The 27,006-nt window shown below is 36.8% G+C and overlaps 3 protein-coding genes across 5 annotated transcripts; 1 reads left to right on the top strand and 2 right to left on the bottom strand.

Annotated features, from left to right (window-relative positions):
- The first annotated feature begins 190 nt into the window (after nt 1-190).
- On the top strand, nt 191-8,900 carry LOC132180444 (uncharacterized). Of its 2 annotated transcripts, none has more exons than XM_059593267.1 (10): nt 191-499; nt 1,639-1,935; nt 2,025-3,872; nt 3,961-4,475; nt 4,565-4,698; nt 4,918-6,684; nt 6,987-7,035; nt 7,141-7,391; nt 7,639-7,746; nt 8,040-8,900. In XM_059593267.1, the coding sequence occupies exons 2-10, from the start codon at nt 1,743-1,745 to the stop codon at nt 8,269-8,271; spliced, it is 5,097 nt and encodes a 1,698-aa protein (XP_059449250.1). In that variant the 5' UTR covers nt 191-499; nt 1,639-1,742; the 3' UTR covers nt 8,272-8,900. The 2 variants fall into 2 exon arrangements, with proteins under 2 accessions (XP_059449250.1, XP_059449251.1); XM_059593268.1 differs by having other exon boundaries at nt 191-548.
- Nucleotides 8,901-11,929: 3,029 nt separating this feature from the next.
- On the bottom strand, nt 11,930-17,833 carry LOC132180466 (ribosome biogenesis protein WDR12 homolog). Its single transcript, XM_059593303.1, has 15 exons — nt 17,614-17,833; nt 16,968-17,140; nt 16,771-16,871; nt 16,359-16,465; nt 15,892-15,927; nt 15,129-15,214; nt 14,824-14,882; nt 14,649-14,759; nt 14,419-14,538; nt 13,695-13,838; nt 12,896-13,004; nt 12,637-12,773; nt 12,495-12,530; nt 12,312-12,405; nt 11,930-12,217 (listed from the first exon to the last, which is right to left on the bottom strand). Exons 2-14 carry the CDS (start codon nt 17,128-17,130, stop codon nt 12,313-12,315), a joined length of 1,302 nt encoding a protein of 433 aa, XP_059449286.1. The 5' UTR covers nt 17,131-17,140; nt 17,614-17,833; the 3' UTR covers nt 11,930-12,217; nt 12,312.
- Nucleotides 17,834-18,863: 1,030 nt separating this feature from the next.
- LOC132180465 (alpha/beta hydrolase domain-containing protein VTE7-like) lies at nt 18,864-25,471 on the bottom strand. Of its 2 annotated transcripts, XM_059593301.1 has the most exons (11): nt 25,395-25,471; nt 25,048-25,265; nt 23,634-23,728; nt 23,447-23,544; nt 23,298-23,347; nt 23,098-23,193; nt 22,067-22,156; nt 20,955-21,047; nt 20,692-20,787; nt 20,260-20,325; nt 18,864-19,406 (listed from the first exon to the last, which is right to left on the bottom strand). In XM_059593301.1, the coding sequence occupies exons 2-11, from the start codon at nt 25,261-25,263 to the stop codon at nt 19,278-19,280; spliced, it is 1,029 nt and encodes a 342-aa protein (XP_059449284.1). In that variant the 5' UTR covers nt 25,264-25,265; nt 25,395-25,471; the 3' UTR covers nt 18,864-19,277. The 2 variants fall into 2 exon arrangements, with proteins under 2 accessions (XP_059449284.1, XP_059449285.1); XM_059593302.1 differs by lacking the exon at nt 20,692-20,787.
- Between the last annotated feature and the right edge of the window lie 1,535 nt (nt 25,472-27,006).

The raw sequence follows: 27,006 nt of genomic DNA, 5'->3' as shown, positions 1-27,006 counted from the left end.
TCAAATCTCTACCGTTGATCTTCTAAATATCGTACTAAATCGTTGAAATCCCATTACGTACATGCATTCGAGAAACACAGAAATATTTCTCATCCCTAGCTCGGCTTCGGATTTCGAGCCTGACAACGAACCTTAGGCCCGGTACCGAGCCTAGAGCGGCGTTTTTTTGGTTGAAAAATGGAGTAAATTTTTTTAGTCGTCACCGTTTCGATCGCTTTATCTTCGGCTCTGGTCCGAAAATCCAAACTTTGTCACTCTTCTGCAAGTCTTTAAGAGAGAGAGAGAGAGAGAGAGCTCGGGGAGGCTGCCATTAACGTCGTCGTTTAGGAGCTTATAGCACTGTAAATTAAGCCTAACAAAACCACGGCTCTTTCATCAGCTACTGAAAAGGACCCTTTAGCAAACGACGCCGTTGAAGAACCCTAATTCTCTGAGCTCAGATCACACTCTTGAGCTCCAAGTGCACCTCCTCCACTTGCTCAGCCTTCTGAGCCTTCCAGTAATTTCACTTCCCAGCTTGTTTGTTGCTCAGCTAGCGTGAAAAAACTGTAATTAACTTCATAATTTTGTGCTTTTTTGCTTTCAATTTTGTTGAATTAGCTTGGAAATGTTTGTGCATGGTTAATTTGTTTGTGTTATTTTAAGAATTGGGGTCACAGTGTCTCTTTGGTGGAGAACTTGTTGGGGTTTCTTTTTTAGGGTTTTGAGTTAAAGTGTTTGGTGCTGTGTATGCTTGAATTATGGCTTTAAGCCTAGAAAGTAGTATCTGAGTGCAATTTATTTGTTGCTGATATGTTATATTGGCCTCAGAGAGCTCACATTAGCTTAAATTTTGCCTACTTTGCCTTTTGGTGATGGTCCATGGTTTCCTTCGTGGTTTTTCTTCTCCTTCCTTTCTTTTTCTGGTGGTTCTCATTTTTCACTTTGTAGTTGCTCATGCGAGTATGGTAATATTTGTGAGTAAAATTAAGATGTTGTTAGTGGGTCAGGAATGTAACAATCCAAGAGCATAAATTTGAATTTTATGGTTCTACTTGGTTACTAAGAACTTGCAGAGGAAGTGATGGGAGTTTCGAACTTTCTGGGTTTTTGTTTTTTCATCTAGATTACTTGTTATTGGGAATCAAGTGGAGCACATTTGATGTTTGGACTTGAATGGAATTTTTTATTCTTGTTTTTGTAGACAATAATTGGCCGATATTTGTGGTGTGGCTTCTATAATGTGTTGCATCTGTATCGTATGCTGAATTGAATGAAAGAAACTTGGTTTAAAATTTAAAAATTATACATCTGGCATTGTGGAAGTAGTGTGATACTACTTTATACAAGCATTTGCTTCACGTGTTGTTTGTTTCTATGTATGCCTCTTTTCATACTTTTAATAATTATCATAAAAGTAAAAATAACAATAAATTTGTATTTATATAATCTTTGTTAGGAGCAGTTTAAAACATGCTACCATCTCTTTTAGCAATTACCCTGCACTATGTCACGTCTCTCTCCTTTATCAACTGTGGCATTCTTGTGCAGGGTAACGTTTTGACAGATTCAAGAATATTTCCAATTTGAAGTTTCATTTTTTGAGTAAACATATGATACTCCTTTTGAATTAAGTCTAACATATGTACCCTACTGTAGGATTGTTTGTATGAGGTGGTTTGATCCATGATGCTGTTATATATGGGCTAAACTGCTTTCCACAAAAACAAGTAGCTGAGCAAGTCTTGGTGGCTGTATTTTTAATGCCTGGTAACGAATTTGAAGATAGGATCCACAACTTACATGAGCTAGAGAATTCTTCCCAAGTTCAGCATCAATCTCAAGCTGTGGATAGCAATTGGCCAGTTCTCAACTACAATCAGTGGGTTGGAAAACAAAGGCAGACTGGGGAAGCTTTGGGTTTCAATCTGAAAAACTGCAACTTGCAACAATTAGGTATTTGAGTCAAAATTTACTTATAGTAATTTGAAACAGCCACTTCATGGTCTTTAAAGAACAAACTGTATTTCTCTTGATGTTTGCAGATTCTGTGAAAGGACACGGTGATGGATCTTTGAATGTGTTGTTCAACCAAAACTATACACAATTTACTCCAAGACCTGACTTTTCCAACAGTTTGTCCAGAGAGCAACAGCTGAATTCAAATGAATGTATGCTTGGACGCCAGAAATTCCAGGCAAGGAAAAGTCAGTCAGAGTTTTTGGGTGAAAATGCAGCTCATGATCCACATAATTTAACTTCTAGAGGCCTCTCTTTCCTTATATCACAGCAAGAAAATGCATCCGGAGATAGTCCCACCCTAACGACAAATTCAGAAAGGTCGGAAATTACTGAAGCTTCCATTGACTTCGACTTTGTTGGAGGGAAGCAGCAGCTTGTGGGGGGCCAACAACCAGATACTCAACATACTCACCTAATGCAGCAGTCTGGGTACAATGATATGCAGTTGCTGCAGCAGCACATAATGTTCAAGCAGCTGCAAGAACTTCAGAGGCAGCAACAACTTCAGCACTTTGGTGACTTAAGGCAACAGAATTCTTCAAACCAGATTTCTGCAGTGACTAAACAGGCTACTGGGGCTCAGATTTCACCTGTAATAAATGGAACACCTGTTAATGATGCATCACCTATGTTTATGAACTGGATGCAGCGAGGTACATCTCCTGCTGCGCAAGGTCTATCTAATAACAGAGGACTATTTTCACAAGATCAGGGCCAGGCTTTGCGTTCCATGGGTCTGGCTTCTCAGCAGCTTGATTCATCCTTATATGGTACGCCTATTGCAAGTGCAAGAGGTAGTTTGAGTCAATATTCTTATCTTCAAGGGATGTCTCACGATTCTACCAATTTGTTGACTAAGGCTAGTGGTCAAGCACAGAAGCCTATTACGCAGTCAACGGGCTTCAGTAGCCCTTTTGTAGGTGATCAGGTTACCGTTTCTCCAGAGCAGGTTTGCTTCCCCCAAGGAGCTTTCATGTCCAAACAAAGATTTCAGAGAAACAATGTGTTCGGACAGGTTCCTGTTCAGGGGTTGAATAGTGCAGTCATCTCAGGGAACCTCCAGCTGGGGAATACTCATCCAAAAAATGCATCACCAACGGAATCTAATGGAAGGCAAGAGCAAGCTGGTTGGCCTGGAAGCTTGCAGCAAACAAATATGCAACTTGGCCCTCCTCAGGGTTTGGTTCCCCTGGATCCAATGGAAGAGAAGATTTTGTACAATATGGATGATGACATCTGGGATGCTCCTCTTGGCAGACGCACTGACATTGGCACTGGAGGCTTTGGGACTGCATTGGAACATACAGATTATTCAAATGCATTTCCTTCTACTCAAAGTGGAAGCTGGAGTGCTCTTATGCAGTCTGCTGTAGCAGAAGCTTCTAGCAGTGATACTGGGCTACAGGAGGAGTGGAGTGGCTTGACTTTCCAAAATACAGAACTCTCAACTGATAATCAGCCTTCAAATGTTATGGATAGTGAAAAGCAACAATCAAGTTGGCTTGATAACAACCTACTCAGTACCTCCTGCTTAAGTTCAAAACCTTTTCCTGTGTTTAATGATTCTAGTGTGAGCTCTAGCTTCCCTGGCTTTCAGCAGCCAGGCATCCAATTCTCTATCGAGCAGAGAGGCGCTCTGCACCAGGATGACTCTCACGAATCAATTCACAAGTCTCCCCAAAACACTGGTGAGAGTTTAGATTGCAGCCCTAAACAAAAGCCGTCCACTGAAGGAAGCCAACCCATTCAACCACTTATGCAATTGGACGGTGCATGGGCTGGTCAGATTTTTGAGCACCCAGAGAGTGATGCCCATCAGCGGAGAATAGCCTCAAGTAACAATGTTAGCCGACCCTACAGTGAACCAAAAGGTAGGAACAATTTGTCCTGAACACATAATTTTAGTGCTGCTATTTGTGGCATTCATAATAATGAGAACACTGAATAATTTTTGGACAGGTGACAACAATGAAGCTACATACAAGATTAGGGATTCTGATTATTTTCTGTGGGAGGCTAATAGTAATCGCGGGGGAAGTTCTTTTTCTAGATCAACTGGAGGATTGGAGCAAGTACACTCTGGCACGGATAGTACTCTGCCCAACAGAGAAAATTCGCAAATATTTAACTTTGCTGCTGTGCCAAATTCAAGCCCTTCGAAGGCATCTTGGAATACCAGTCAACAAGTCCAACATAGTAATCAGCTTGATTACTTGAAGCATGTTGATATATCTAGGAACAAGGAAAACCAGAACATGGGAAAAAACCAGCTTCAAATGGGTAATGGTTCTCATGTTTCACATAATTATCAAGTGGGAGCAGGCGTAACATATGAAATGCAGCAGACTTGCTACCAAAAAGACAACTCTTATGACAATTATGGCTCCAAAGGATCAAGTGGACAAGAGCAAGAACATTTAGGGAAGCTCAAATTAATTGATAATGTTTCTAGCAGTGCCGTGAACTTGGATAAGGTGAATATTTGTCTTCTATATGCATGGACGACATTTCCATTGATTGTATCTTTCAATTTCCCTTTCCTGATGATGTAATTTGTCTTCAGTTACAGGGGCCCTTACCTGATTTTCAAGTTAACTCAAAAGCCTCAGAGGTGCCTTCTAGAGGTGATCTTGGTACATCTAGTACCTTTCACAGATCAGTTGGTCCTCATCACTCAAATGTTACTGCTCCAACAAGGTAGTTGATTATAAAATAATGATGGTTCGGAAATGTGGGTTGATATGTAATAATTGTTATGCCAACTGATATTATCTCACACTGATTTCGTTCCTTGCTTATACATTGTACTGGCTTTCGTTCTCCTCTGCTCATTCTTTAGTCCTATTGGTTACTATAATTCCTTAGCAATTTGCTGCTATTATGTGTCTCAAATTATTCTATAATGTCTCATGGCAGTGAAAATATGCTTGAGCTTCTTCATAAGGTTGATCAATCAAGGGAGAATAGCAGTATACCTCATTTTGGCTCTAGAGGGTGTAATTCATTGGTGCCTGAGGCAGAAACTCCAGCATCCGTTAGTCAATCATACAATCACCCTGCTGCTTCTCAAGGTTTTACGTTGAAATTAGCTCCTCCATCGCAACGGCTGTCGAACATGAACCCTTTCATCTCATCTCAGGATTTGCCAGAAGTAGCAAGCAATCAAAATTTAAAGCAAGCCAATTCTGAGTCAGGAGAGAAAAACCAGACCTGGTTAGCTTCCCCATCTGTTCAGTCTCTGCTGCCATCTCATGAATCATCTCAAAGATCAAATTGGGAGAATAAATTTAGTAGTTCAGGACAGACAAGCATCCCCTCATCTATATATATGCCTGGAAGCTCTGTTGCAGCTTTTACATCTAGTCCTCCATATATAAGGAATCAACTTGGAACACAAGAAATGTCACATTTTAACACTTCTGGTCAACAATTTGAAGTTTTGGAGGCTAAGCCAGTCTTGAAGCCTCCTGTTATGTCAGGCATGCATCAGCAGGGTGCATTTTCATCGAGACTGCACAATGTATGGACAAATGTACCACTTCAGCAACGTCTTTCTGGTCTGGAACCTTGTAAGGTTCCCTCTGTGGACCCATCAACAGATAGTGTGGAAACTTCACAGGCTTCACCCAGGCTAAATGATCAAAATTCCCGGAAAGTTGGATATGGATCATCAGTATTCGGCGCATGTTCTATGAATTCACAAGGATTTCAATATGAGGCAGATCAGCCCAAGAAAGAGAGCTCCCAGCTGCAAATATCATCTGAGATACTTGATGCTTCACAGACTAGTAGATTTGCCTCTGGCTCATTGTTGGCTCATTCACACCAACAGGACCTTGATGGGATGCACCATGAACACAACAATGCCCCTGTTGCCCCTGAAAGAAATCTTGGATCCATTGGCCATTCTTCAAAACCGTCCTATGTTTTCCATCCGAATTACTCCCTACTGCACCAAGTGCAGGCAATGAAGAATACGGATGCCAATCCAAGTAGGAGAGTTTCAGATCTTGAGCATGTAACTGCTATGGATGGATCACGGTTAATATATGAATATAATTCCAGATTCAGAAATCAACTGGATACTGGACTGATTTCGGCATCCCAGCTCAACTCATTATCATCTGGGGATACCAAAAGGCAAAGTTTCTTTACAGAAGCAAGAGAAGATTCTGGCTTGAAAGCTTCTCCACAGCCTTCTCTCCTAGATAGACATTCTCAAGAAATGGTCAAATCTGGTCAAAATGATCCAAGTCAACCTACTACCAGTAATGTGGTATCTAATCATGGAGAACATTCCCGGGTTAATCTTCAAATGGCACCCCACTGGTTTAAACAGTATGAGGCTCTGAGAAATGGGCAGATGCCACCAACCTATGATGCAATGCTTGCAAAGCCTGCTGCAGGGCAGATTTCTTTTGGGAAGCCTTCCCAGAACTTGAATGATTTTTCTTCTGTGGAAGGTATAGATGCTGCTGATGCTAGTCAGAGTGGCAGAGTTTCACCAAGCTATGCCACCTTCAGAGCTGATGAACCCTTTTCAGCCCCTTGTTTGTGGCCTTTAGATGAGAATGATCAATGCTTGGATGTTGTGAGACCAAAGAAGCGCAAAATTGAAACATTTGATCTTCTACCATGGCACAAAGAAGTTATGCAAGATTCTCAGAGGGTTCAAAATATCAGGTGCTTGCCGTTATAGCCCTTTTGTTTGATAAATTACTGCTTTGTTTCCTTTTATGCTATGTTCTGTTGCTTTGAAGATGGAACGAAGGGGAACAAATTGTGTAAGAAAATTCCTATGTTCTTAATTTATTGATCTTCTCGACAGATTGAGCATTAACAGTTTCACTTCATATTTATAGTAAATACAAGATAATAGTTCCAACTTTCGTACCTTATTTTTTTTTTTATCAGTTTTATATTGCAATCACTGGTCACTTCTCCGTTCATTTTGTAAATATTTAAGAGTGCATTTGCTTTTGCAGTGTTGCAGAACATGACTGGGCACAAGCCACAAACCGACTGATTGAGAAGGTTTGCTCCAACTCACGTGTCATATATCAAAATTTAGTCATCCTTAGTTATTGTCTTATTTCTAGGTATCGACAGCGGTTGTAATGTTATCATTTTCAATGGCAGGTGGAAGATGAGGCTGAATTGATTGAAGATAGGCCACCAATGCTTCGATCAAAGAAAAGGCTTATCTTGACAACACAGCTTATGCAGCAATTGCTTTGCCCTGCACCGGTGTCCATTCTCTCGGCAAAGGCTGCTTCACAATTTGATACTCTGACATACTTTGTTACTAAATTATCACTAGGAGATGCATGTAGCCTGACCTCTTGCACGAGAAATGGTTTGTCACGTGTACCACTGATCAACAGTGACTTGTAAGTGTAGCTCTTCTGGATTTTTTATGCTTCTCTTTCAATTCTTAGAAAGTTTTATAAAGGGGGCGAGTTTAACGTTCTTCATGCAAAATTAAAGGCAAAAAAGAAAGGTATCACGAAATATATATATATATTAAGCTCTCAAGTGGATAATCATTGCATGAATTTGTTTTGTAGAGAATATTACTAAAGTATAAAATGAAAACATCTCTCTGGAAAGATAACTTCTGTCTGAAAATATGTTCAGGATTTCAGAGAAGCTCAAATCTTTTGAGGGCATTGATGACCAGTTCTTTTCAGAAGTTGTGGATGACTTGAGCAGTAGAGCAAAGAAGCTAGAAGATGACTTACTAAGGTATGAAACAAGGTTTGCCATTAATGAACTCATTTTGACACTCGGTAACAATGGAATCGCAATTCTTTGTTATGAGGATATTGCAAACCCAGTTTCAAGTTTATAAGCAATCACAATCTTATACACATGCCAGAAGATCTGCAGCTTACTCTACTCCCACGGGATTTATACACAATCACTGGAAAAAAGTGAAAACCGAGAAGCAAAAATAAGAAAACAAAAAATGCTGTTAGCTACTTTAAAAGAAAAAGAAAAAGAAATCATGTTTTAACATGTTTTATTTGATGATGCAGATTGGACAAGGCAGCATCAATTTTAGACATAAGAGTGGAGTGCCAGGAATTGGAAAAGTTTTCTGTCATCAACCGGTTTGCAAAATTCCATGTTCGGCCAGCAGATTCCTCCGGAACCTCATCATCATCTAATCCTGCTGCCCCTGCACCAAAACCCTTTCCCCAGAGATATGTCATTGCACATCCAATACCTAGGAATCTACCGGAGGGAGTACAATGTCTTCCACTGTGATCATCAACTGAATGATCCCCTTCCCAACTGAAATCCTCCTTTCATCTATGCCATACATTCCATGCCATTGCCCATATTCCGCCTATGATCTCTTTCATCAACATACATACTGGTATCATGAAAGAAGAGGATTTATTGATGGAATACAAAGCAAGTCAACCCCAAGTGACAAAGGCCGCTTGTTCAAACTTGAACTGAGGTTAATCATTGTCATTTTTGAGAAAGTACATATTATTTCTTGTATATTTTGATGAATTTCCAAGGAGAATAGGTAATGCCCTAAGTAATCTTTTCAAATAGCAAGAGGATCGTTGGTATGGATTTCTCTAGTTTCAGGTTGTTACAAATATACATAATTTATAGGCATATCTGGTAGCCATGGTTTTGTAGTTTTTCTTTTCCCCTACTTTTTCCACCCTTTTCAGGTTGGTTCTGCATTGAGCTGGTAGACAAGGGAGTTGGCATCTTGAAGAGCAAGTAATGAGTAGGCGATAAAATATTTAGAAAGGTAAAAGTGGTTGTAATTCTATTATCAAATTTATTTTTGGTGCTTCTCACTGGAGTGGAGAGTCCCCCTCAACAGACATGGGGAATTTTTAAAAGCTTCTTTGACTATGCATTTCATTATAGATCTCTTTGTCCTAGTCACATGTCCATGTTGTTTTACCTTGCATTTTTATTGGGGGAGCAAAAGATCTCTGAAAAAGATGCAGAAGCTTCTATGACAACTTTACAAGCATTTGTTTTCTTTGAAAAGTACAAGTTTCAAACATTGATTCTGTCCCTCAATGTCAGCAAAAAAAAAAAAAAAAACAAAAAGTATTTATATTGTGATTGAGTAAAAGACAAGAAATTGCTTTTATTGTATGTGAGTGAATGTGACACAAAAGCGTGTATTCTTTTGGTTGGAAGGATTCTTCTCTTAGTACTTGATTGTCTCTTTCACTCTCAAAAATTGACTGAAAGCAGCATGACACGTCAGATGGATTTTGTGATCCTCTTAATAACGAACACTTTTTTGTCCACCCTACTGTGTGTGTATCAGTAATCTGATCCCCTCATGATTGGGAAAGTGATGTGAGAAAGAAAGGCCCCCTTCGATCCTTTCCAAAGTAGTAGAAGAATCAAATCAAATATTAAATAATTAAAGATAAAAAAATACCTGTGGGGTTTGTTATCCATACGAGGAAAATATATGGTTGGTGGACAGGTGGCTGTCCACATAAGATGTTTGCTGACAAGCATTGGTGGGAGTGTGTAGACTCTCTCATCCCTTCCTTCTCTTTCCTTACGTGGGGTTGCACTTTTTGCCCCGTGCCAAGTGGGGCCTGAACGTACTTAGCCCCACGGATTGTCCATTGCTCCATGGACTTTCCTCCAATATCTTCTTGGACTTTGTGCTTAATGATAATTCTGTGCTGTGGTCCTAAATATCACCAATATTTGTTCCTACATGCTTGACCAAAAAATTATAGCTGTTCCTCTCTTGTTGGTACATCAAACAAGAATAATCCACATAAAAAAGTCAGTTTAGGTCAACCATTGTGAAATGAGTATGAAGAGTAGAGGTAAGTAGAATTTAGGTTTATTCTTGATAAATGTTGAAGAAAGACTGCATCCAATTGTATAAAACAGAGATGAAAATTGAATATTTAGAATTATTCTAGTATGGATTAAGCAGAATTACTCTAATTCGGATTCTCTCTCTCAAAGACTCAATGACGAGTGATAATGGCAGATAGGAATTGTGCAAAGTGCTGCAACCTGTTGTGTTGGATCACGAGGCACCGAATGTGGACTGGTTCTTGAGGAGTGCTAAATCTTTTTGCCTATTATCTCCGGTGACGAAGAGCCAAGCCCCTCGAACCCTTTGCTGCTGTGTGGTGGTGGTGATCTTGGTGCGGTTATTGCCATATTTTCAAAAGCGTTGCTAGCATGGTTGATAGGTTAGGCCTTGTGGACACTAAAAAGAATCAAGAAGGTGAGAGAACAAAAAGTTCGTAAGGGAAGGAAATTGAATGCCACAATGGCTGCTTGCCTGTTCTATGCTTGTAAAGAAAGAGGGTTTTCCGCCGACAGTGAAGGAGATAGATATCTGCGGTTGCCAATGGAGCAACAATCGAGGAAATAACCCGGGCCAAAAATCTCTCATGGCCCATGGGAGAAGTTAGAGATGGGTACCAAAGTTATCCAAGCAGCCAAGGCTATGCAAGCAACCGGCCTGCACAAATGTGAAGAATTTGATATAAAGGAGGACCTCTACGCCTTAATCTTGAATTAGTTTTTGCGTACAATATAATTATAATCTAATGGATTTTTGCCCATTTTGGTCGGTGCCGTGTAATATGGGATCGCTTAGGATTAGGTTTTATGTTTTAGGTTTGTGATTTGACAAATTGAATTTACAACATTACAATCAAATGACAACTCTTGAGTTGGTTTCTTGATATTGTTCTACTTTTGACATGAGTAGATAAAATAATAATAATAATAATAAAAAAAACTTCACATGCCTTGTAACAGAATATGGGTTTAGCAGAATTGGCATAGTAGGTAACCCTACATCTCTTAATGCGTCGTTGAAAACAAAGATAAAAGCCTAGGTTATTGAAAACAAGAATACTACTTAGGTTGGGTTCCTTAAGTCAAGTTTGTTTACCATCACCATTTTATAGGTTTTATTGGATTATAAAATTTACAAAAATTACCTCATTCAAATAGTTTATATATATATAAGCTCTTACTTTTATCAAAAAAATTCTAAAATATTTAGATCCATTAAAAACCCTAACAAAATTTGGATATATTAGAATCATCGCTACTAATACATTTTTACATATTTGAGTATGAATTTTGCCTTAAGAGATTATTAATCATGGAGCATGAAACTCAAAGAGTTATCAGCCCTATCTTTTTTTTTTTCTCTCTTTTTTTTTTTTTTTTTTTTTCAACTGTATTGTTGTCCTACCAGTCCCTCAAAATATATTGCATGCATTATCAATGCCAGCCACAAGGACTTTGAAAGCATTTAGAGCTTCTTTTCGGTTAAGTACCAAGTACAAGTTGTAGGAGGATAGCTTCTGGTGGCATCATTGATGATCATGAGCCGTCCCGAACCTCTGGACGCTAGAAGTACCAAGTATGGAGTCCAGAACCTCTGGATGCTAGAAGAATTGATACTATAACTTTTATTACAATGACAATCCATGCGAGTGCAACATGACAAAACATGTTACCAATTATGTGATAAAATTTGACAGATAAATTTAATTGTTTAATCAAAACACCACCACCACAATCCGTAAGAACACAAAACCGTCCCCACCTACCACTCTCTCCATAAATCATTGTTCCTTCACTCCGACCCAGTAACACCCCCGCTCCTAACCCTAACACAATTTCATTACATCCAATGCCTAAGCTAGCCATCATCCGTGAAGAATTTTGATGGATCCGACAGCATGAGGGTGGTTTTTTTTGACAGCAATGAAAAATTAATTAACAGTTGACGTGTTAGTATCCATACAGACAGTTTGTAGGATTCTTGTAACGAAACTGTTACCATCCACGTACTTCTATCGGATATGTATTCAACCATTCAAAGGTGGTAGCATATGAAATTTCCCAATGAAAATAACCATTTAAATACAAAGGCAACTGGATCCAAAACACTCGTTAAAACTTCAGTCAAAATTTATATTTGAGTTTTGCCATGTGGCATTGCAAATTCAAAACATTAACGTTAAAAATCTCAGACAATAGTAAAAAATTCCACAAATAAAATGCTAGTCCTAAAAAACTTGTCTCTATTACCCGGGCAATCCTTTGCTCTCCGGTTATCCCTGTGCTCAGACAATCCTCCACTCTCTGGTTATCCCTGTGCTCGGGCAAGTCCTGCAAGACTTGGCTGCATCTGATTATCACTGCAGTCAAGACGCAACTGATGCTAGAAGAGGATAATGTTGAGAGAGAGGACAACATCAGAACATATCCACGATTCAAATATCAGAGTATGTACATGCATAACACCATTTACTTACCTTATAGCACAGAAATTCCAGAAGAAATGCAGAGCTTTGAGTCTGCACCACCACTAACAACGCTGTCACCTCTCCACCAGTCAGCACATAGTACCTGAATTTAACAAAAGAGACCACCTTACTAACGAAAACTCGACACTGTTTGCAAGAAGCGACAATGGCACAGAAAGAACAAATTTCTACCTTGTCTTCATGTGACTCAATGACAGCTAGAGGCCACTGCAACAAGACAAAATATTGTTCAGCAAACAATTTTTTCTAATGTTTGACACTGGTGGTGCAAATGAATTACAACTAAATAGTAGCAGCAGGGAGAATTTGATACCGCAGTTCTTAGATCCCATAGCATTACTTTCCCATCATAGGATGCAGAAACTAAATGAAACCAAGATTTGTTATGCCACTTGCAAGCAGAAACCCAAGATGCGTGAGATGAGAACTGAAAGACCGGGGCAGAAGTTCCTTCAAAAGTGATAATTCCACGTCAGATGCAAATGTGTTTGTGTGGTTTTGTGTGTGTGTGTGTGTGAGAGAGAGAGAGAGAGAGAGAGAGATATCAATAGTACTTTGCTCTTATTAACAACCTGGTTTACGAGGATCCCATATCCTAAGAATAGGGTCAGAACCACCAGCTGCAATGAGAGCAGAACCTTCACCTCCAACATCAACACAGCCAAGAACTTTCCCACAAAACTGTCCACAGAGGAGAATGTCATAATCCAATCTTGGAGATGAGTGACTTCCACTCCAATTCTCAACATAAAAAAAATCTAGGAAAAGAAATGTGTTGCTTCTGTAGCTTGTCGCATGCATCTAACACTAAAGGAAACATGCTTTGCTGTTTCCAGAAAAAAAAAAAAAAAAAAAGAAAAAAAGGAAAAAGAACAAATAAAGGAAAAGTTCAAAATGGACTTTTCTTGTTCTTTTTGCTCCTACTAGTTAGGTGACTTTTCTTGTACACTTCATGTGTACTTGGGGGCACCTTATGCTTTTCTTGATTACTTCATAAAAAAAAATTTGTTCAAAATGGAGAACCATAGAATTGGCATTTTGAAAATAGTGTCGATTGTTTGTGCTCGGCAATCAGTGAATATGATTTGATTCCATGTGGCATGAATATAAAGGTAGAACATAAGCCTGCTTCAAGAAATTTTGATAACCAAACATATGCCCATCATTCCCCCCCAAACAAAGTAACATCTTTATTCTTTTTTTTGTTAGGTAAGGTACAATGAAGACAGCTGATTAAACCAACATAAGGAGAGATATGATTCAAATAGAAGCATTATAGTGGTAGCAGAAAAGCATGAAAATACAGAAACGCGCGCGCGCACACACACACACAGAGAAAGAGATGGGTAATTGAACAATATTTCCACTTACTATGTCTGACAAATCTTTGCCTGTCTCGACATCCCATCTTCTAACAGAATGATCCCAGGATGCAGAATAAATTGTTTCATGCTGTGGCCATACCACAGAAGATACACATTGTGTATGGCCTACAAGTGTGGATACAGCCTCCCCCTAAAAGCAAAGGAGTATTAGATATGTTATAACAAAAGTGACTTGCCAGCGAACAGAAAATTCGAGGGCAACATCTTAACCTCACATCTATCTATAAAAAGATTGTTGGAAAGAACACAGGTTACCTAAATTAAAGAATAAACATACCAACAAAAATAAATATAAATGAAATTCTAAACATAGTTCAACATGCAACAATCTTCCACAGCTCCCTACATGAAATACATTCTTTCTACCCATATCAATGAAAATACTAGCATTTAAAGGTGCACCAGGACATCTCCTTAAATGAGACATTAAACTCTTTGTAACATTTGTTTTGTGAACAGGATCACATCAAGTATTTCATATTCAAGTTCAACCACCCAAGACCCCAAAAAAAAAATCATCTCCTGTAAAAATTTTACACATATGTTACAGTTTTAAAGTAGACTCAAACTTTACATAACAACTTGATTTAAATTCTAAGTGAGCTTTTCTGAAAAATGAATTTTTTCCCCGGAACAGAATCCAGAACATGTGTACTGGTTGCAGTTGTGTGGAAACATAAAAACACCAAGTGAGCATGAAACAAGTGTACCTCCAATTGAGATTCATCAGCATGGTCATTCACTTTTCTCTTCTTAATTGACAGATCACCATCAGCGTTGTCCTTTGTCCGCCATAAATTGATCGTGCAATCCCAAGAACCTGAACAAACCTAAGTGCATGTAACCCAAAAAGAAAAAGGAAAGTGATAAGCTTGACTTGAAACCTTGTCTTGCCAACATAAATATCAATAAATATAACACTAAAAGGAAATAAACAGACCATGTCTCCAGAAGTCTGTGCTGCAACACTTTGTACTGATCCTCTATGTCCACGCAAAATTTTGAATGCTCTTATTTTGATCGGATTATTTACGGGCTCCTCTCTATCCAACTGTCATGTAATTTAGTCAAAAAATCATACTTCCAATTTAAAAGTAGTAATTTTTTCTAATTACCTTCCACAGCCTCAGGGTGCGATCTTTTGAAGCAGTGGCCACAGTAATACTTTCAGCACCTGTTTATACAGAACAACTTAAAAATTGACAGCACAAAGAAGAGCTAATGAAACATTGGCCATTTGAAGGAAGCATTTCCGAGCACAAAAATTGTACATGAAAAAGCCACCTTAGAGGCCAAGTAAGATGACAACAAGTGTATAAATACTAGATCATTTCATAGAGAAGAGGTTTTAAATTATTCAGGCCAGGAAGGTCTGGGTTCTGGTGCAACATGAAAGATGACCGATCCCAATTTCTTGTACCTTCTGGGTTGATGACACCAACAGAAGTAACTCCATCAGAATGTCCTTCCAATATATGTGTACACACTCCAGCAGCTTTCCAAAGCCTTCAAAAAGATAAAGGTCAAACTTTGTGCACACGTGAAGTTCCTTACCATGCAGAAACTAAATAGGTTTTATACTAGGAAGCACCAATACTGACATGGGACTGGTGGTGCTTTTGGACTCTTTTTGGTCTTCATTCCATAGCATTTCAGCTAGAAGTGTGTAAAGGCTACAAGTCTGGTACCTGGCCATGCTTAGCTCATACAGGGCTAGTCCAAATACAAAATCTATGCAAGGCCTTATTCAGGCTAGCGTACCTATGCGGCGTTGTGGGTTGTTGCTTGTTGGCAGCTGGGATGAGAAAGCATGAGAGAGAGAAAATGGGGCTGGGCATTTTACTTGTGTCATTGTGTAAATGCTTTTCTTTCTTTCTTTCTTTCTTCTTCTTTTTTTTAAAAAATTTTTTTTTTTTCTTTTTTTCTCTCTCTTCAATCTAAGCCATCCACCATATCCCTTCCCGTGTACCCCTGTGTCCGAAATTTAGAAATATTTGTTTGATGTTTGAACATGTATTACACATGTTTCCAGCCCTGTTGGAGTGATTTCTGTATCTGATGCATGCCAGACATTGATACTCTAGGGGTTTTGGAGAATCTATGCTTAGGCTTTATATAACAACAAAAAGTAAGGAAGTTTCAGATAAGAAGAAGATTTAATGAAAAATTCTTCAAATAATTACCTTGCTAAACCATCATAGCACCCAGTCACAATGAACCTGCGAGACAACACAATCAAGTTATATTCAGAACTACAATTTTCTGTTATTTTTATTTGTAGTCAAAAGAGTAACATTCAGGACAATCTGACTTGTAATAATGTCAGCACTACTACAACATGACTTGATGCACTGTGTTAATAATCCATGAAGAATCTACCATGCTCCTAGGCACCGAAATATGGTGATTAACAATTGCCCCAAGGATGCCGCTTTGAGATTCTTATATATATTCAACCTTGAATATATAGCATGTTTTGAGTTTTCCATTATAATATGTTCAGCCAAGTTAGCAATAAAACAAATGAGAAACATAAATTCCTGGATCATAGCGCAAAAGGGGTGATCATGATTAGATGACTAAGCAAGCATCTCATTATCTAAGCACTCCTAAAAGTACCCATGACAATGCCAAGTATTCACATGCTTACCCAGGATTAGAACCATCAACTGCACTGACCCAGTCATCGTGAAATGAAGGTTCTTCTTCTTTCCGTGGGGCCACAGCCTTTATGTATTCTATTTCCAATATTTTTTCCTGTAATGGGGCAGAAAATTCCAGTTAGATATCAAAATGAAAACAACTATTGTGATTTTTGAAGATTATAAATGGCTCGCTGAAAAATGGCCCAGTGCAATGGACATTTAAAAAAACTCAACAACAACAACACCCACATTATTTGCCACTCCCACTACATGAAAACCCCTCCTAAACATCCCCAACAAAACCAACATTGTACAAACTAAAGCAGTCAAATCAAATTCCTTTACACTTGATTAGTTTCTAAAACAAAAACTTCCATATATTGTGATAACAAAAGTGAAAAAGGTAAAGACAAGTACCGCCGAAATGCTCTTGGCAAGAAGAAACTGTTCAAGCGACATCCGCACCAGCTCGCCATCGATCAGAAAATCAAAGGGCTCAGCTTTCCAATCAGGTTCTCCTGCTCCCAACAGAACCACATATAACAAATCAGATTTTCACTCATAAATCACACTTTGCTTGAGACTTCCAAGGAAAATTACTAAAGCAACAGTACCGGCTTGGAGAAGATTGTTAACGATGGTGGAAAGGCCCAATCTGGTGAGATTGGAAGGGATAGCAATCGATGTGGGAGGGACTTTGAGAGGAGGTTTGAGCTTCGTCACGAACCGCACTTGGACCCGCCTTGAATTCTCTTCGACTTCCCCATCCATATCCATCTCTCTCAAGCTAGGGTTTTATGTAACACCCCAGTTTAGATAATTCCAATAATTTAATATTTGAGCACACTACTATTCTTCTTTTACCTTTGAGAGTGTTTTTCTAACATAATACAGCGGAAATATATAAACTATTAGACTGCAGTAGGTAAATTTTTTTAAAAAAATTCTATTACATCATACACACAAGCCACCAGAGCTCTAATCAACTGTAAATTTACTGTGAATCATTTCTCATATTAAAACATCTTGTAATAATATTTATCGTAATTAACAATTCTACATTATATCATAATTACACTTTTGCAAATCACAAATTAAAATCCATCTATACGTTATAAATGGGGTTTTGAGTGAGAGTGTGAGACATTACCCACGTATCCTACCAACAGATTTCACTACCTAATGGAAAAAGAAACCCAGCTATAAACCGATTGGGCATCTCAAAAACACGGAAGGACAAAAAAAGGCAGGGAGTCTCACCTTGCTTTGAAGTTTCTCCTGGCCGTGAGTCTTCTTGGAGCCTCCTCCTTTCTTCTTCTTCTTCTTCTTCTCTTGACAATACTCTTCCACTCTTACTCCCTCTCTCTCCCTCTCCCTCTCGCTCGCTCGGTGTCGCAGCAGGGGTTTGAGATTTTTGTGGGGTTTAACGAAGGGGAACCAAACTCTTCGTAAATTTTAACAAATGGGAACTAAACCCTAAACTTGGTCCCGCGTTATTTATTTATTTTTGTAATTCTTTTAGTAATTTATTCCATTATCACTTTCTAACTACAAAATTGCCCCAAATTCTTTATTTATATATTTTTTTCTCTACTTATTATTTAACGTTTAGTATTTCTATTTCATTTCTCAATTATTTAAAATTTAAAATAATTTTTTTGAAATTTTTTTTTTTTTTTTTTTACATGTCCGCATAATGGGAGAAAAAAATAAAAAATAAAATATTCAAATTAGTAACTTTTGCTTCATGAGGCATAGCCCTCTACGGATCTCAGTCCAATTTAAAAGCTCCTAACATATTAAATTTCCTCCGAAATAAAATTAAAACCTAAAATAAGCTTCTTAACAATAAAATTAAAGCCTATAAACTAAATTTTACCAACCAAAATGTATTTTCAGAAGTATCTGCGCTTTTCTTTAAAATTCCTTCAAAACTCTCAAAATCAAAACTTCTTTACACGTGGATTAAAATTCAAACTATGAATTACTTGAACCAATATCTTTTAAATTATTCCTAACAAGATATATATCTCTTAGAGCTCGGACAACAAACATCTCATTAGGTAATGTCATTTTGAACTCATCCATTCTTTTGTTTTTCTTGCTTAAAATACTACAGCTTTCATTATAATTTACTTATAAACTCACTTAGTATCTTAACAATAAGATAATTAAACAATAAAAATTGACAGGTAAATTTAATTGTCTAGAGGCTCCCATGTGAACTGCCACATGGATTTTTATGTTAATTTTCAATGAATTGATTCCTCTCATAAATTTTAGGCTGTTCGGTTCATTTAATCAGGTATCATTTTTCTCCTAATTAATATACATCGTGTCTCAGAATTGCATCAAAATAAAATAAGCTTGCATATGTTGATTTTCCGTACACGACCATGTTCGTTAAATTAATTCACGTTATATAAAAATGAGTAAATTTAATTATTTAATTGATATTTTAACACCATTCAATAAGTAAGGTACAACATACTTAATATTCGATTGAAACGAGACGTAAATTACAAAAACAAAGTTCAAACTTAAAACTTTTACTCTTATACTAGATCAAATCACACTTGTTCTAAAAGACTAAACTGATATGAATATGTAAATCTATACATTTAATTATCATTCTACCAATTCCATAATTGAACCAAATTTTATATGGAAACGGATCCTCTCCATTTCAAAATCTCTCAATTTTCTCTATTTAATGCATTTTGAAGGGTAGTGTTGTTAAAAAATTTTAATGGAAACGGAAGTGTATTAAATGCAATACCTTTCAAAATACACTAAATGAAAGAAATAGAGGGATTTTGAAATGGAGAGGATGTTTTTCCATTTTATATGTGGAGCTCGAGCAAGATAAAAGAGTAGGGCTTTGTAGCAGGGGATAAGTTCCAGCAAAATCTGCAATGAACCTCTCAGCAGCAATCAGCTCGAGAAAAGTCTGCAATTAACTTTGCCACGGACCTGGGCTTCTCGACATGAGGGAGATGACCACAATCTGGTAATTTCCGCATAATGGCATCCTGAAGTTCACAGTGCAGCCTCTGCATCATATTTGCACCAGCAATTAGTAAAACTACTGCAGACATTATTTTAAGTGCAATAAAGGTTCAAAGCATAGTTTTAGTAGCTTATCACCACAAAACCAAGTTCTAGGTACAAGGTTAAAACTATAAAGGAAGGAAGAGTGCATTTCAATGTTACTTTCAAAGGGGATTTCAAGCTTGTTTTTTCGGTTTGTTGCTGCTGAGATGGTTGGCTGGCGGCCGTGCGACAGAGTTAAATTAAAGTCATCACAAATCATAACTGAATTCGTTTGTTCTTTTGTCAAATGGGTCATCAAAGCTGTTTGTCTTGGTTTTGGTTTCGATTGAGCGTCGACGTGAGAAGGGTGTTAAGGAATCCCACATTGATCGGGTGTCTGATTGGTTATGGGTATATGTACTTATTAGGCCCCTCCACTGACTATCTTTCACACCTTTGTGTTTAAGTTTAATGGATAATATTGCAAAATATCTGCTCAGTGTATTCTTATGACCTGGTATACCATGCTTTTTAAATAACATTTTTAAAGGTTAAAAAAAAAAAACAAACTAAAAGCATTAGGCAAGCAACCAATTTTACTGTTTTCACAACTAAAAAAGGGTCCAAGTATTTAAAGTTTTTAGCCCGAAAGACACATGTGCATCTTAATCGCTCATAAGAAGATACAAATGCACAAGTGGCTATAAGCTTGAGGAGAGAGTGTTGGACCTTAATTATAGAGGGTGAGTATTAAAATATTAATTAAATGATTATCATCGCTTATTCTTATAAACTTAAACATTTAGGATAAGTGGTAATTTATCACTTATGAAAAAAGATCTCATATGTGAGAACTAGAAGATAAAAACTAACCACTACTTGCTTATAGCGGATTATCTGATCATCCTCACCGCAAATGAGAAGTGCTTTCTGCTTTACCTGTAAAATGGAAATATAGACAGCACGTCAATACAGCTATAGATTTTTTGTTCCTGAAGTTCCATAACCTTGAATTTGCTCGAAGGTCTAGTTGTGATTTCACCAATAATCTATACCTTGCTATCACTATAGAACTTGCCTTTCTGTTTGGTTCTCACAAGTAATGAAGAAAAGGCAAAAGCTTATAACTGCTTAAGAAAAGCAGTTCCTTTTGTGACCTTTTATCATTCCAAGAAGCACTTGGAGCAGTATTCAACGGATAAAATCGAACAAAGATTAATGGAAGCTGTTTATTACCAGTCAGGCCTAAAGGAATCTTGTATACTACTTAAGATTGGCATATTTACTGAACTGGCAGCACTATACCTGTTTTATTTGGGCAATAACATTATAGCCCCCGCTACTAATAAAATTAATGGTGGCGTCCTTCCACCAAGGGAGTAGACAGTGTAAGCGACCCACCTAGTTTTTAATACAAGAACATCACCACCATTAGATTAAAGATATACAATTCAGCCAGAGAGAATTCAATTGTACATTAGTTCTCAATCCTTATAGCGTCTGACTAATAAAAGAAAAAGAAATAGATGATCTCATTACTGTTGACCGACAAAAGATAATTATCTTACATTAGTCCAATCTAAGCTTGTGGCTAAAGACATGCCATTGAAGGCCAATATATTTGCATAAAGGCGTAGTGGGATGCTTTTCAATAAAGACACCTGATCCATAAAAATGAAAAGAAGATTATGTAGGGATATCTCATTAATATTTTGATGATTGATAAAGCTATATAATTTTCAGCCATGCTGTGCCCAGTCTCTACCCAGCAAAACCGGTATGTTTATGGTGTATTGAGGCCAAAACATAACAAGGAAGCAACAAAAGCAATAAAATGGCTAGCAGAGAATTTAATAATTATATTCTGCTTCTTTCAACCTGTCAACTTTGGAACTCTTTGGTGGCATTTGTGTTTTCTGTTTCCTGTTTACCAAAAGCCTCTCCATTTTATTGGGAATTGTGTTTTTGCAATTTATTTATCATGTTTACAATACTTTGCACGCACCAAACACATTTTCTGGGGCATCTCTAGTTTACTACTTTGAAGACAAACATATTTTAGAAATTTTGTCCTTCTCTTCATTTTCTGTTGTACTACTTTGAAGTTTCATTAGTGGCATACAGAAGACGTTTTCAAGGTCTTGAAGAAGACAACATGCCATCAACCAGAGTATCAATGGCAGCAAAAGTCATTAGCAGTAGCACTCTTGTGGACTAGCATTATAGGGAATTTCATCAAATCACTCATCCAGATCTTGGCGACCATCTCAGATGTTGAAAAATAAACAATTTTTGCTCCTTCACATCATTTTAACATAATCCTATCATGACTGAAGTTGATTTACATCCATAAACAGATTTACTTTTGTACATTGAAGGGGTCTTGCAGACTATAAATTCCGGGGTTACAAGTCTCAGCAGATATTTTAAACAAGACAAAGAAGGGCTGAGGACAACCAGCAGATTGGAACAATGAAGGGATGGATCATGGATGGTCTCACTTGGACTGTGAAGTATATCACTGTCCGTCAAGCCATGTATAACTTGATATGTATGAGCATTCACATATCATATGCATATAATAAAATCAAAACAACACATGTTCTTAAAATAAATAAGCTTGATGATCAGTCACTATGGAGCACCGTCTTTTACAAAATCATTGGTTATGGAAACTCACCAAAGCATATGCTACTATTCTAGGTAACTTGGCCAGGTCTCCTGTGCCTTCTGCATAAACACTTGCATTAATCAAAACTAGCTTTTCAACCTGTAAATTAGAGAGGAAATATGTAATAAGCAAAACCATTGTTGGCCAAGTGACCTAATAATATAGTGAGAGCAAAAACACAAATATGAGCAAGAGCAAGAGCTAGGGCATGAGAGCATCAACGTTTAAAAGACCAAAAATTCTAGATTATAAAGTGCCTCAATGTCAGTTATAAGTCTGTTAATTTTCTTACCTTTTGTATATGTAAATATGGAAGTACATTAGTAGGTATTGATTAAAGTCAAAACTAATTACACAAAGTATTATACAACTAAATAGCTTTAAGGTTGTCAGCGTTTTGACCTACAATGGCCATGTCAACTCCCTCATTCGGAACTTCTTAGCAAGCTAAAATAGCACTAGAGCGAACTTTACAGACTTGATCTGATACTGCAGCTTTGTTGCATATAGAAAGACTGAGTTCCCCCAGATCTCAGGAGTTCAGCCTAGAAGTCCCAATATAAATGCCAAGTAAACTAGCCCTTTTCATTCTTGTTAGGGAGATTGATGGGAAATCTTTTAGTGAGCCCATAATATAGCATGTTGAAATACCACTTAATCCAAAAGATTAAGCCTATGGGTTTAAGCCCAACTATGCCATATTTAATCACTCTCAGTTATGGCATATTTTCATTGTGCAGCTCAAACCTTTCTACACTCATACGTGTTTACTCAACATTTTTGTTTTTTGAATTCTCCTGCGTTGTTTTTTTCTTCTTTCTATTATACATTTTCCCAAACTCCATGGAATATTGAAATGTTTGTTGAAAGCATTGGATAGTCTATGATGTTAATACTTAAAGCTCGCAAAATCAAAATATATTCACTTGCTTGATAATACTGACTAAAGAGTTGAATATCAAAATACAGAGCATGCACTTTCTCAAATATCCATTGTACGTATTGTTTGATAATGAGCTCATTTGGAGGGAGACACTTACAGCTTCTGGATAATTGACTGCAAAGTCAATCGCAATAGCAGCACCAAGGCTTGGTCCAACTAATATCATTGGCTTTTTGATGTAGGACCTCCAGAGCTAGAATACCAAAACAGTTAAATTAATAAGCTCAAGTACTGAAATAAAATTTGAAGTACCACTGTCATTGATGTAAATTCAATTCTACCAAGAATTGACAATACCTGATAAAGGTGGTAACGCTTGGATGCCACATTACATGGTGGAAGCGTTTCTAATACAAGTAAGCACAATAATAGAAAGATTGTTAAAGAACATGCTATAACTTAATATGGGGGGGGGGGGGAACAAGAGCAAAGACAGATGAATGAACCTAAATCACAGAAGCCCCATCCAAGAACATCGATAGCCCAAGCCTCCAAACCAGCCTCTTCAAGCAAAGGGTATGTGCACCTCCATTCTAAACAAGAACTGGATAATACAAAATAATCAAACAGGTTCAGCAGATGAAATATGCTATAGCCATTGGCCCATGGCATAACTTGCATGTAATTTCAAACCTGTCAAAACAGTGGAGGAGAACCACCGGATTGGTCTCACTTTGTATAAGCGGTTTCACAACACTACTCATTATACAACTTTCAGAAGATCCAATCTGCAATCATAACAGGAATGCCAATTTATAAATTCTTGATCATATATACCATTCCAAATTTACAGATTACATTAGTAAGTTTACATTTTGGAGAAAATATATCCTACTATGACCTTGGTTCCTGTGTTTGACTGACAAATCTGAAAAACTTATGAATTATTAACAAACAGGGCGGAACCAGGATTTGTGGTGTAGGGGATGAACATTTTTTTTTTTTTTTTGGATAAGTTAGGAACATTGACTTATATAAATACAAAACACATAAATAATCTAATTTATCTATATGTACGTGTGTTTGTGCTTGTTTATATAAAATAAAAACATAGAATTTTTAAATTTAATCTCCTAACAAATACACAGTAATATAAACAATTAGCAGAATAAACTAAACACGATCTATAGTGTTCAAGAAAAATGGTACCAAAAATAAATATTGTAAACTCAAACGACTGCAGAATAATCACTCAAAAAATAAATAAAAACAGATATTTTTATCATATCCTACACTTTTGCACAAAAAAAAAAAAAAAAAAAACATAAACGCAAGGAAAAATGAGATGCGGGGAAGATGCCTAAGATAAATATATATATATATATATATATATATATATATATATATAAACGGAATAACGTAATATGTTAATTTTGGGGGGACAAATTCATGTATATTTTATAAAGAATTGTAAAAAAAAATAAAAATGGGGGGACCAAACTTGGGTCACATCATCACCAGTAGCAACTTACCAAAAGAAAAAAAAATATCAACCATAATAATGATGCTGGATGATGATGAAAATGCAAAACATTCTGAAACTATTTGTTTTGGTAAAATAATAATTATTTCTACCAAAATGCCATTCTTCCGAACGCACTGTATTGTATGGATCATCTATACTTGACAAAGGAAAATTTTCCAAATTAATTGGATTTCAGGACAAATTCAAATCAAAAAGTTGGGGGTGTTTCCAAATTTTCAATTGTATAGAGATATCATATTCGCATTCGAAACCATATATACTTGATGCAGCAGTGGGTTTTACGAAAATAAAGAAGAAGAAAAAAGGCCACTTGAATTTGTAACCCAAAAGAAAAACATAATATATTGTTTTGTTCATCTCCTTTATGAGTTTCAAGAAGGGAATGTCACATTGTTTATTCGTATCATTGTGGATGCTCGCGTAGAAATTTACTAGGATAACCTTGAGTGTACTGTGCATATTTTCCAGATATTGATGAATGCAACAAAAAGCCCATATCAAATCAAAATAAAAACACCATCAAGCTTGAAAAACGACCCTACCCTAGCTAGAGAAAGATACCTGTACAGGAAGCCTCTCTATTCTCTGAGCCAAAGTTCGGGAAAATGGGTCTTTGATTTTCTCAACCTCCTTAGGAAGAAATGACGGGAACCCAGTGCCGGTACGGCCACCTCCACCAGTTTTATCAGCCAAAGCACTGAGACTCCCACATTTCTTTGCCATGGTCACCCCCATTGGTGGTGCTGCTGGTGGAGACACCAACTTCATAGCCAACATATCTTAGAAACCCAAAGAAAAAAAAAAACAAGAAAAAGAAATATATCAAAGCCAAAAGTTTCTGTAACTTCCTTTTGAAATCACAAGGGAGAGAAAGAAAGAAAGAGAATTGAGAAGTGAAAGTGAACTACCTCTCTGCTGAGACTCCCCCACACTTGTCAGTAGCAATTCCTGGTGTTTTAACGAGGCAGAAGCACGACGTGTTAAAGCTGCCACTTCTCGTTTTTGTCGAAAACGACGTTGCTTGAGAAATTACGTAACGTTCGTGAGAGAGTTCAATCGGCTGGGATCATGTCTAATGAAGCAGAGGTCACTAATTCAAATTTTTCTCTCCCTCTCTTGTGCGGACATGTTAAAAAAAAAAAAAAAAAAAAAAAACCCAAACAAAGAAAAAGTGCTTCAGCCTCATAGAGAGTACATAGAATCTCCACATGCTTTGGGGTCCATTTGAAAGTGCGTTTTTTAAAAAATAATTTGTGTTTTTAAACCAAATTATAATTTGAGTGTTTGAGATTAAGATTTTAAAAATGCAAATTTTAAAATCGTAGAAAAATTTGCGATTTCTATAAGCTAATTAGGGAGTGCTTATTTGAAAAATGCGAATTTAAACTAAAATCACGAGTTCACTTAAAACAATATTTGGCGCAATATTTACTTATTTGACCATAAAATCACAATTATATGCTAATGTTATCCAAACACTCAATTGATAGAAAGTATTTCTTAACATGTTTTATCAAACGCCTATACGACTTTAAAAAATAGTGATTTTAAAAATACAATTTTTAAAATTATACTTATTAAAACTACAATCTCAAACCGACCTTGGCCAATTTTTTTTTTTTTTTTTTTTTGGCAGCAGAAACGACAGTTATTTACACGATATATTTAGCACTAAATAATAACGTGTACCCATAACTTCTTACATAAATGGATTTTGTATTATTTGTTGAATTATGTGTCATATAATACCTAATCCATCAGATCAGGGGCGGACAACGTTAGGTGTTAGGTGGAGGATTTTCCCCCAAAATTTAAATATGCGTCTCCCCTAAAATATCTTTTTTCTCCGCTATGGGTGTTAGGTGTTTGTTAAGCTCTCCTTTTACTTTTGCATCGTTCATGATTGTTATTATATAACCAAAAACAAGAATAATAGTTACAGTTAAAAATTATATAGTGAAATAATGTCAATGAGTCACACTAAAGACTATTACTGAGAGTTGAGTTACAGTTAAATTCTTGATATATTAAAAATTTTCACCAAACTAGCTTAGTTATAATAGAAATCTATTTGTATTTAACATAATTCTCTTAAGTAATTTTACAAATCTTTTTTGTGTTTCTCAAAAAATAAGATAACTTTTAAAATTATCATATGATCAAAATTTTATAACGATTAATCATAATATTAATAATAATTTTAAAAGCTCCATTATCATCATTAAAAGAACAAAATATGAACTTATAGCATTTCGCCAAAAAAGAGCGCTCCAAGGTGCTACAGTCTCAAAATGTGAAACTCCGGCCTCACTTGCCCCCGGCCAGGGTTGGTACTGTAGCTGGAACTGTTCCAGCTACAGTACCAGCTGATTATTGCAGTTTTTAAGTCAAAAAAATTATTCTAAATTTCAAAAACAATTATTTTTTTATTCACTTTCCAACCGATAATTCCAACTACACTTTTTTTTTTTTTTTTAATAATATTTTTCATTGCAATAATTAGCTGATACTGTAACTGCT

Source organism: Corylus avellana, chromosome ca5 (assembly GCF_901000735.1).
Source record: "Corylus avellana chromosome ca5, CavTom2PMs-1.0".
NCBI classification, from domain to species: Eukaryota; Viridiplantae; Streptophyta; class Magnoliopsida; order Fagales; family Betulaceae; genus Corylus; species Corylus avellana.
This window is presented reverse-complemented; position numbering and strand designations above follow the sequence as displayed.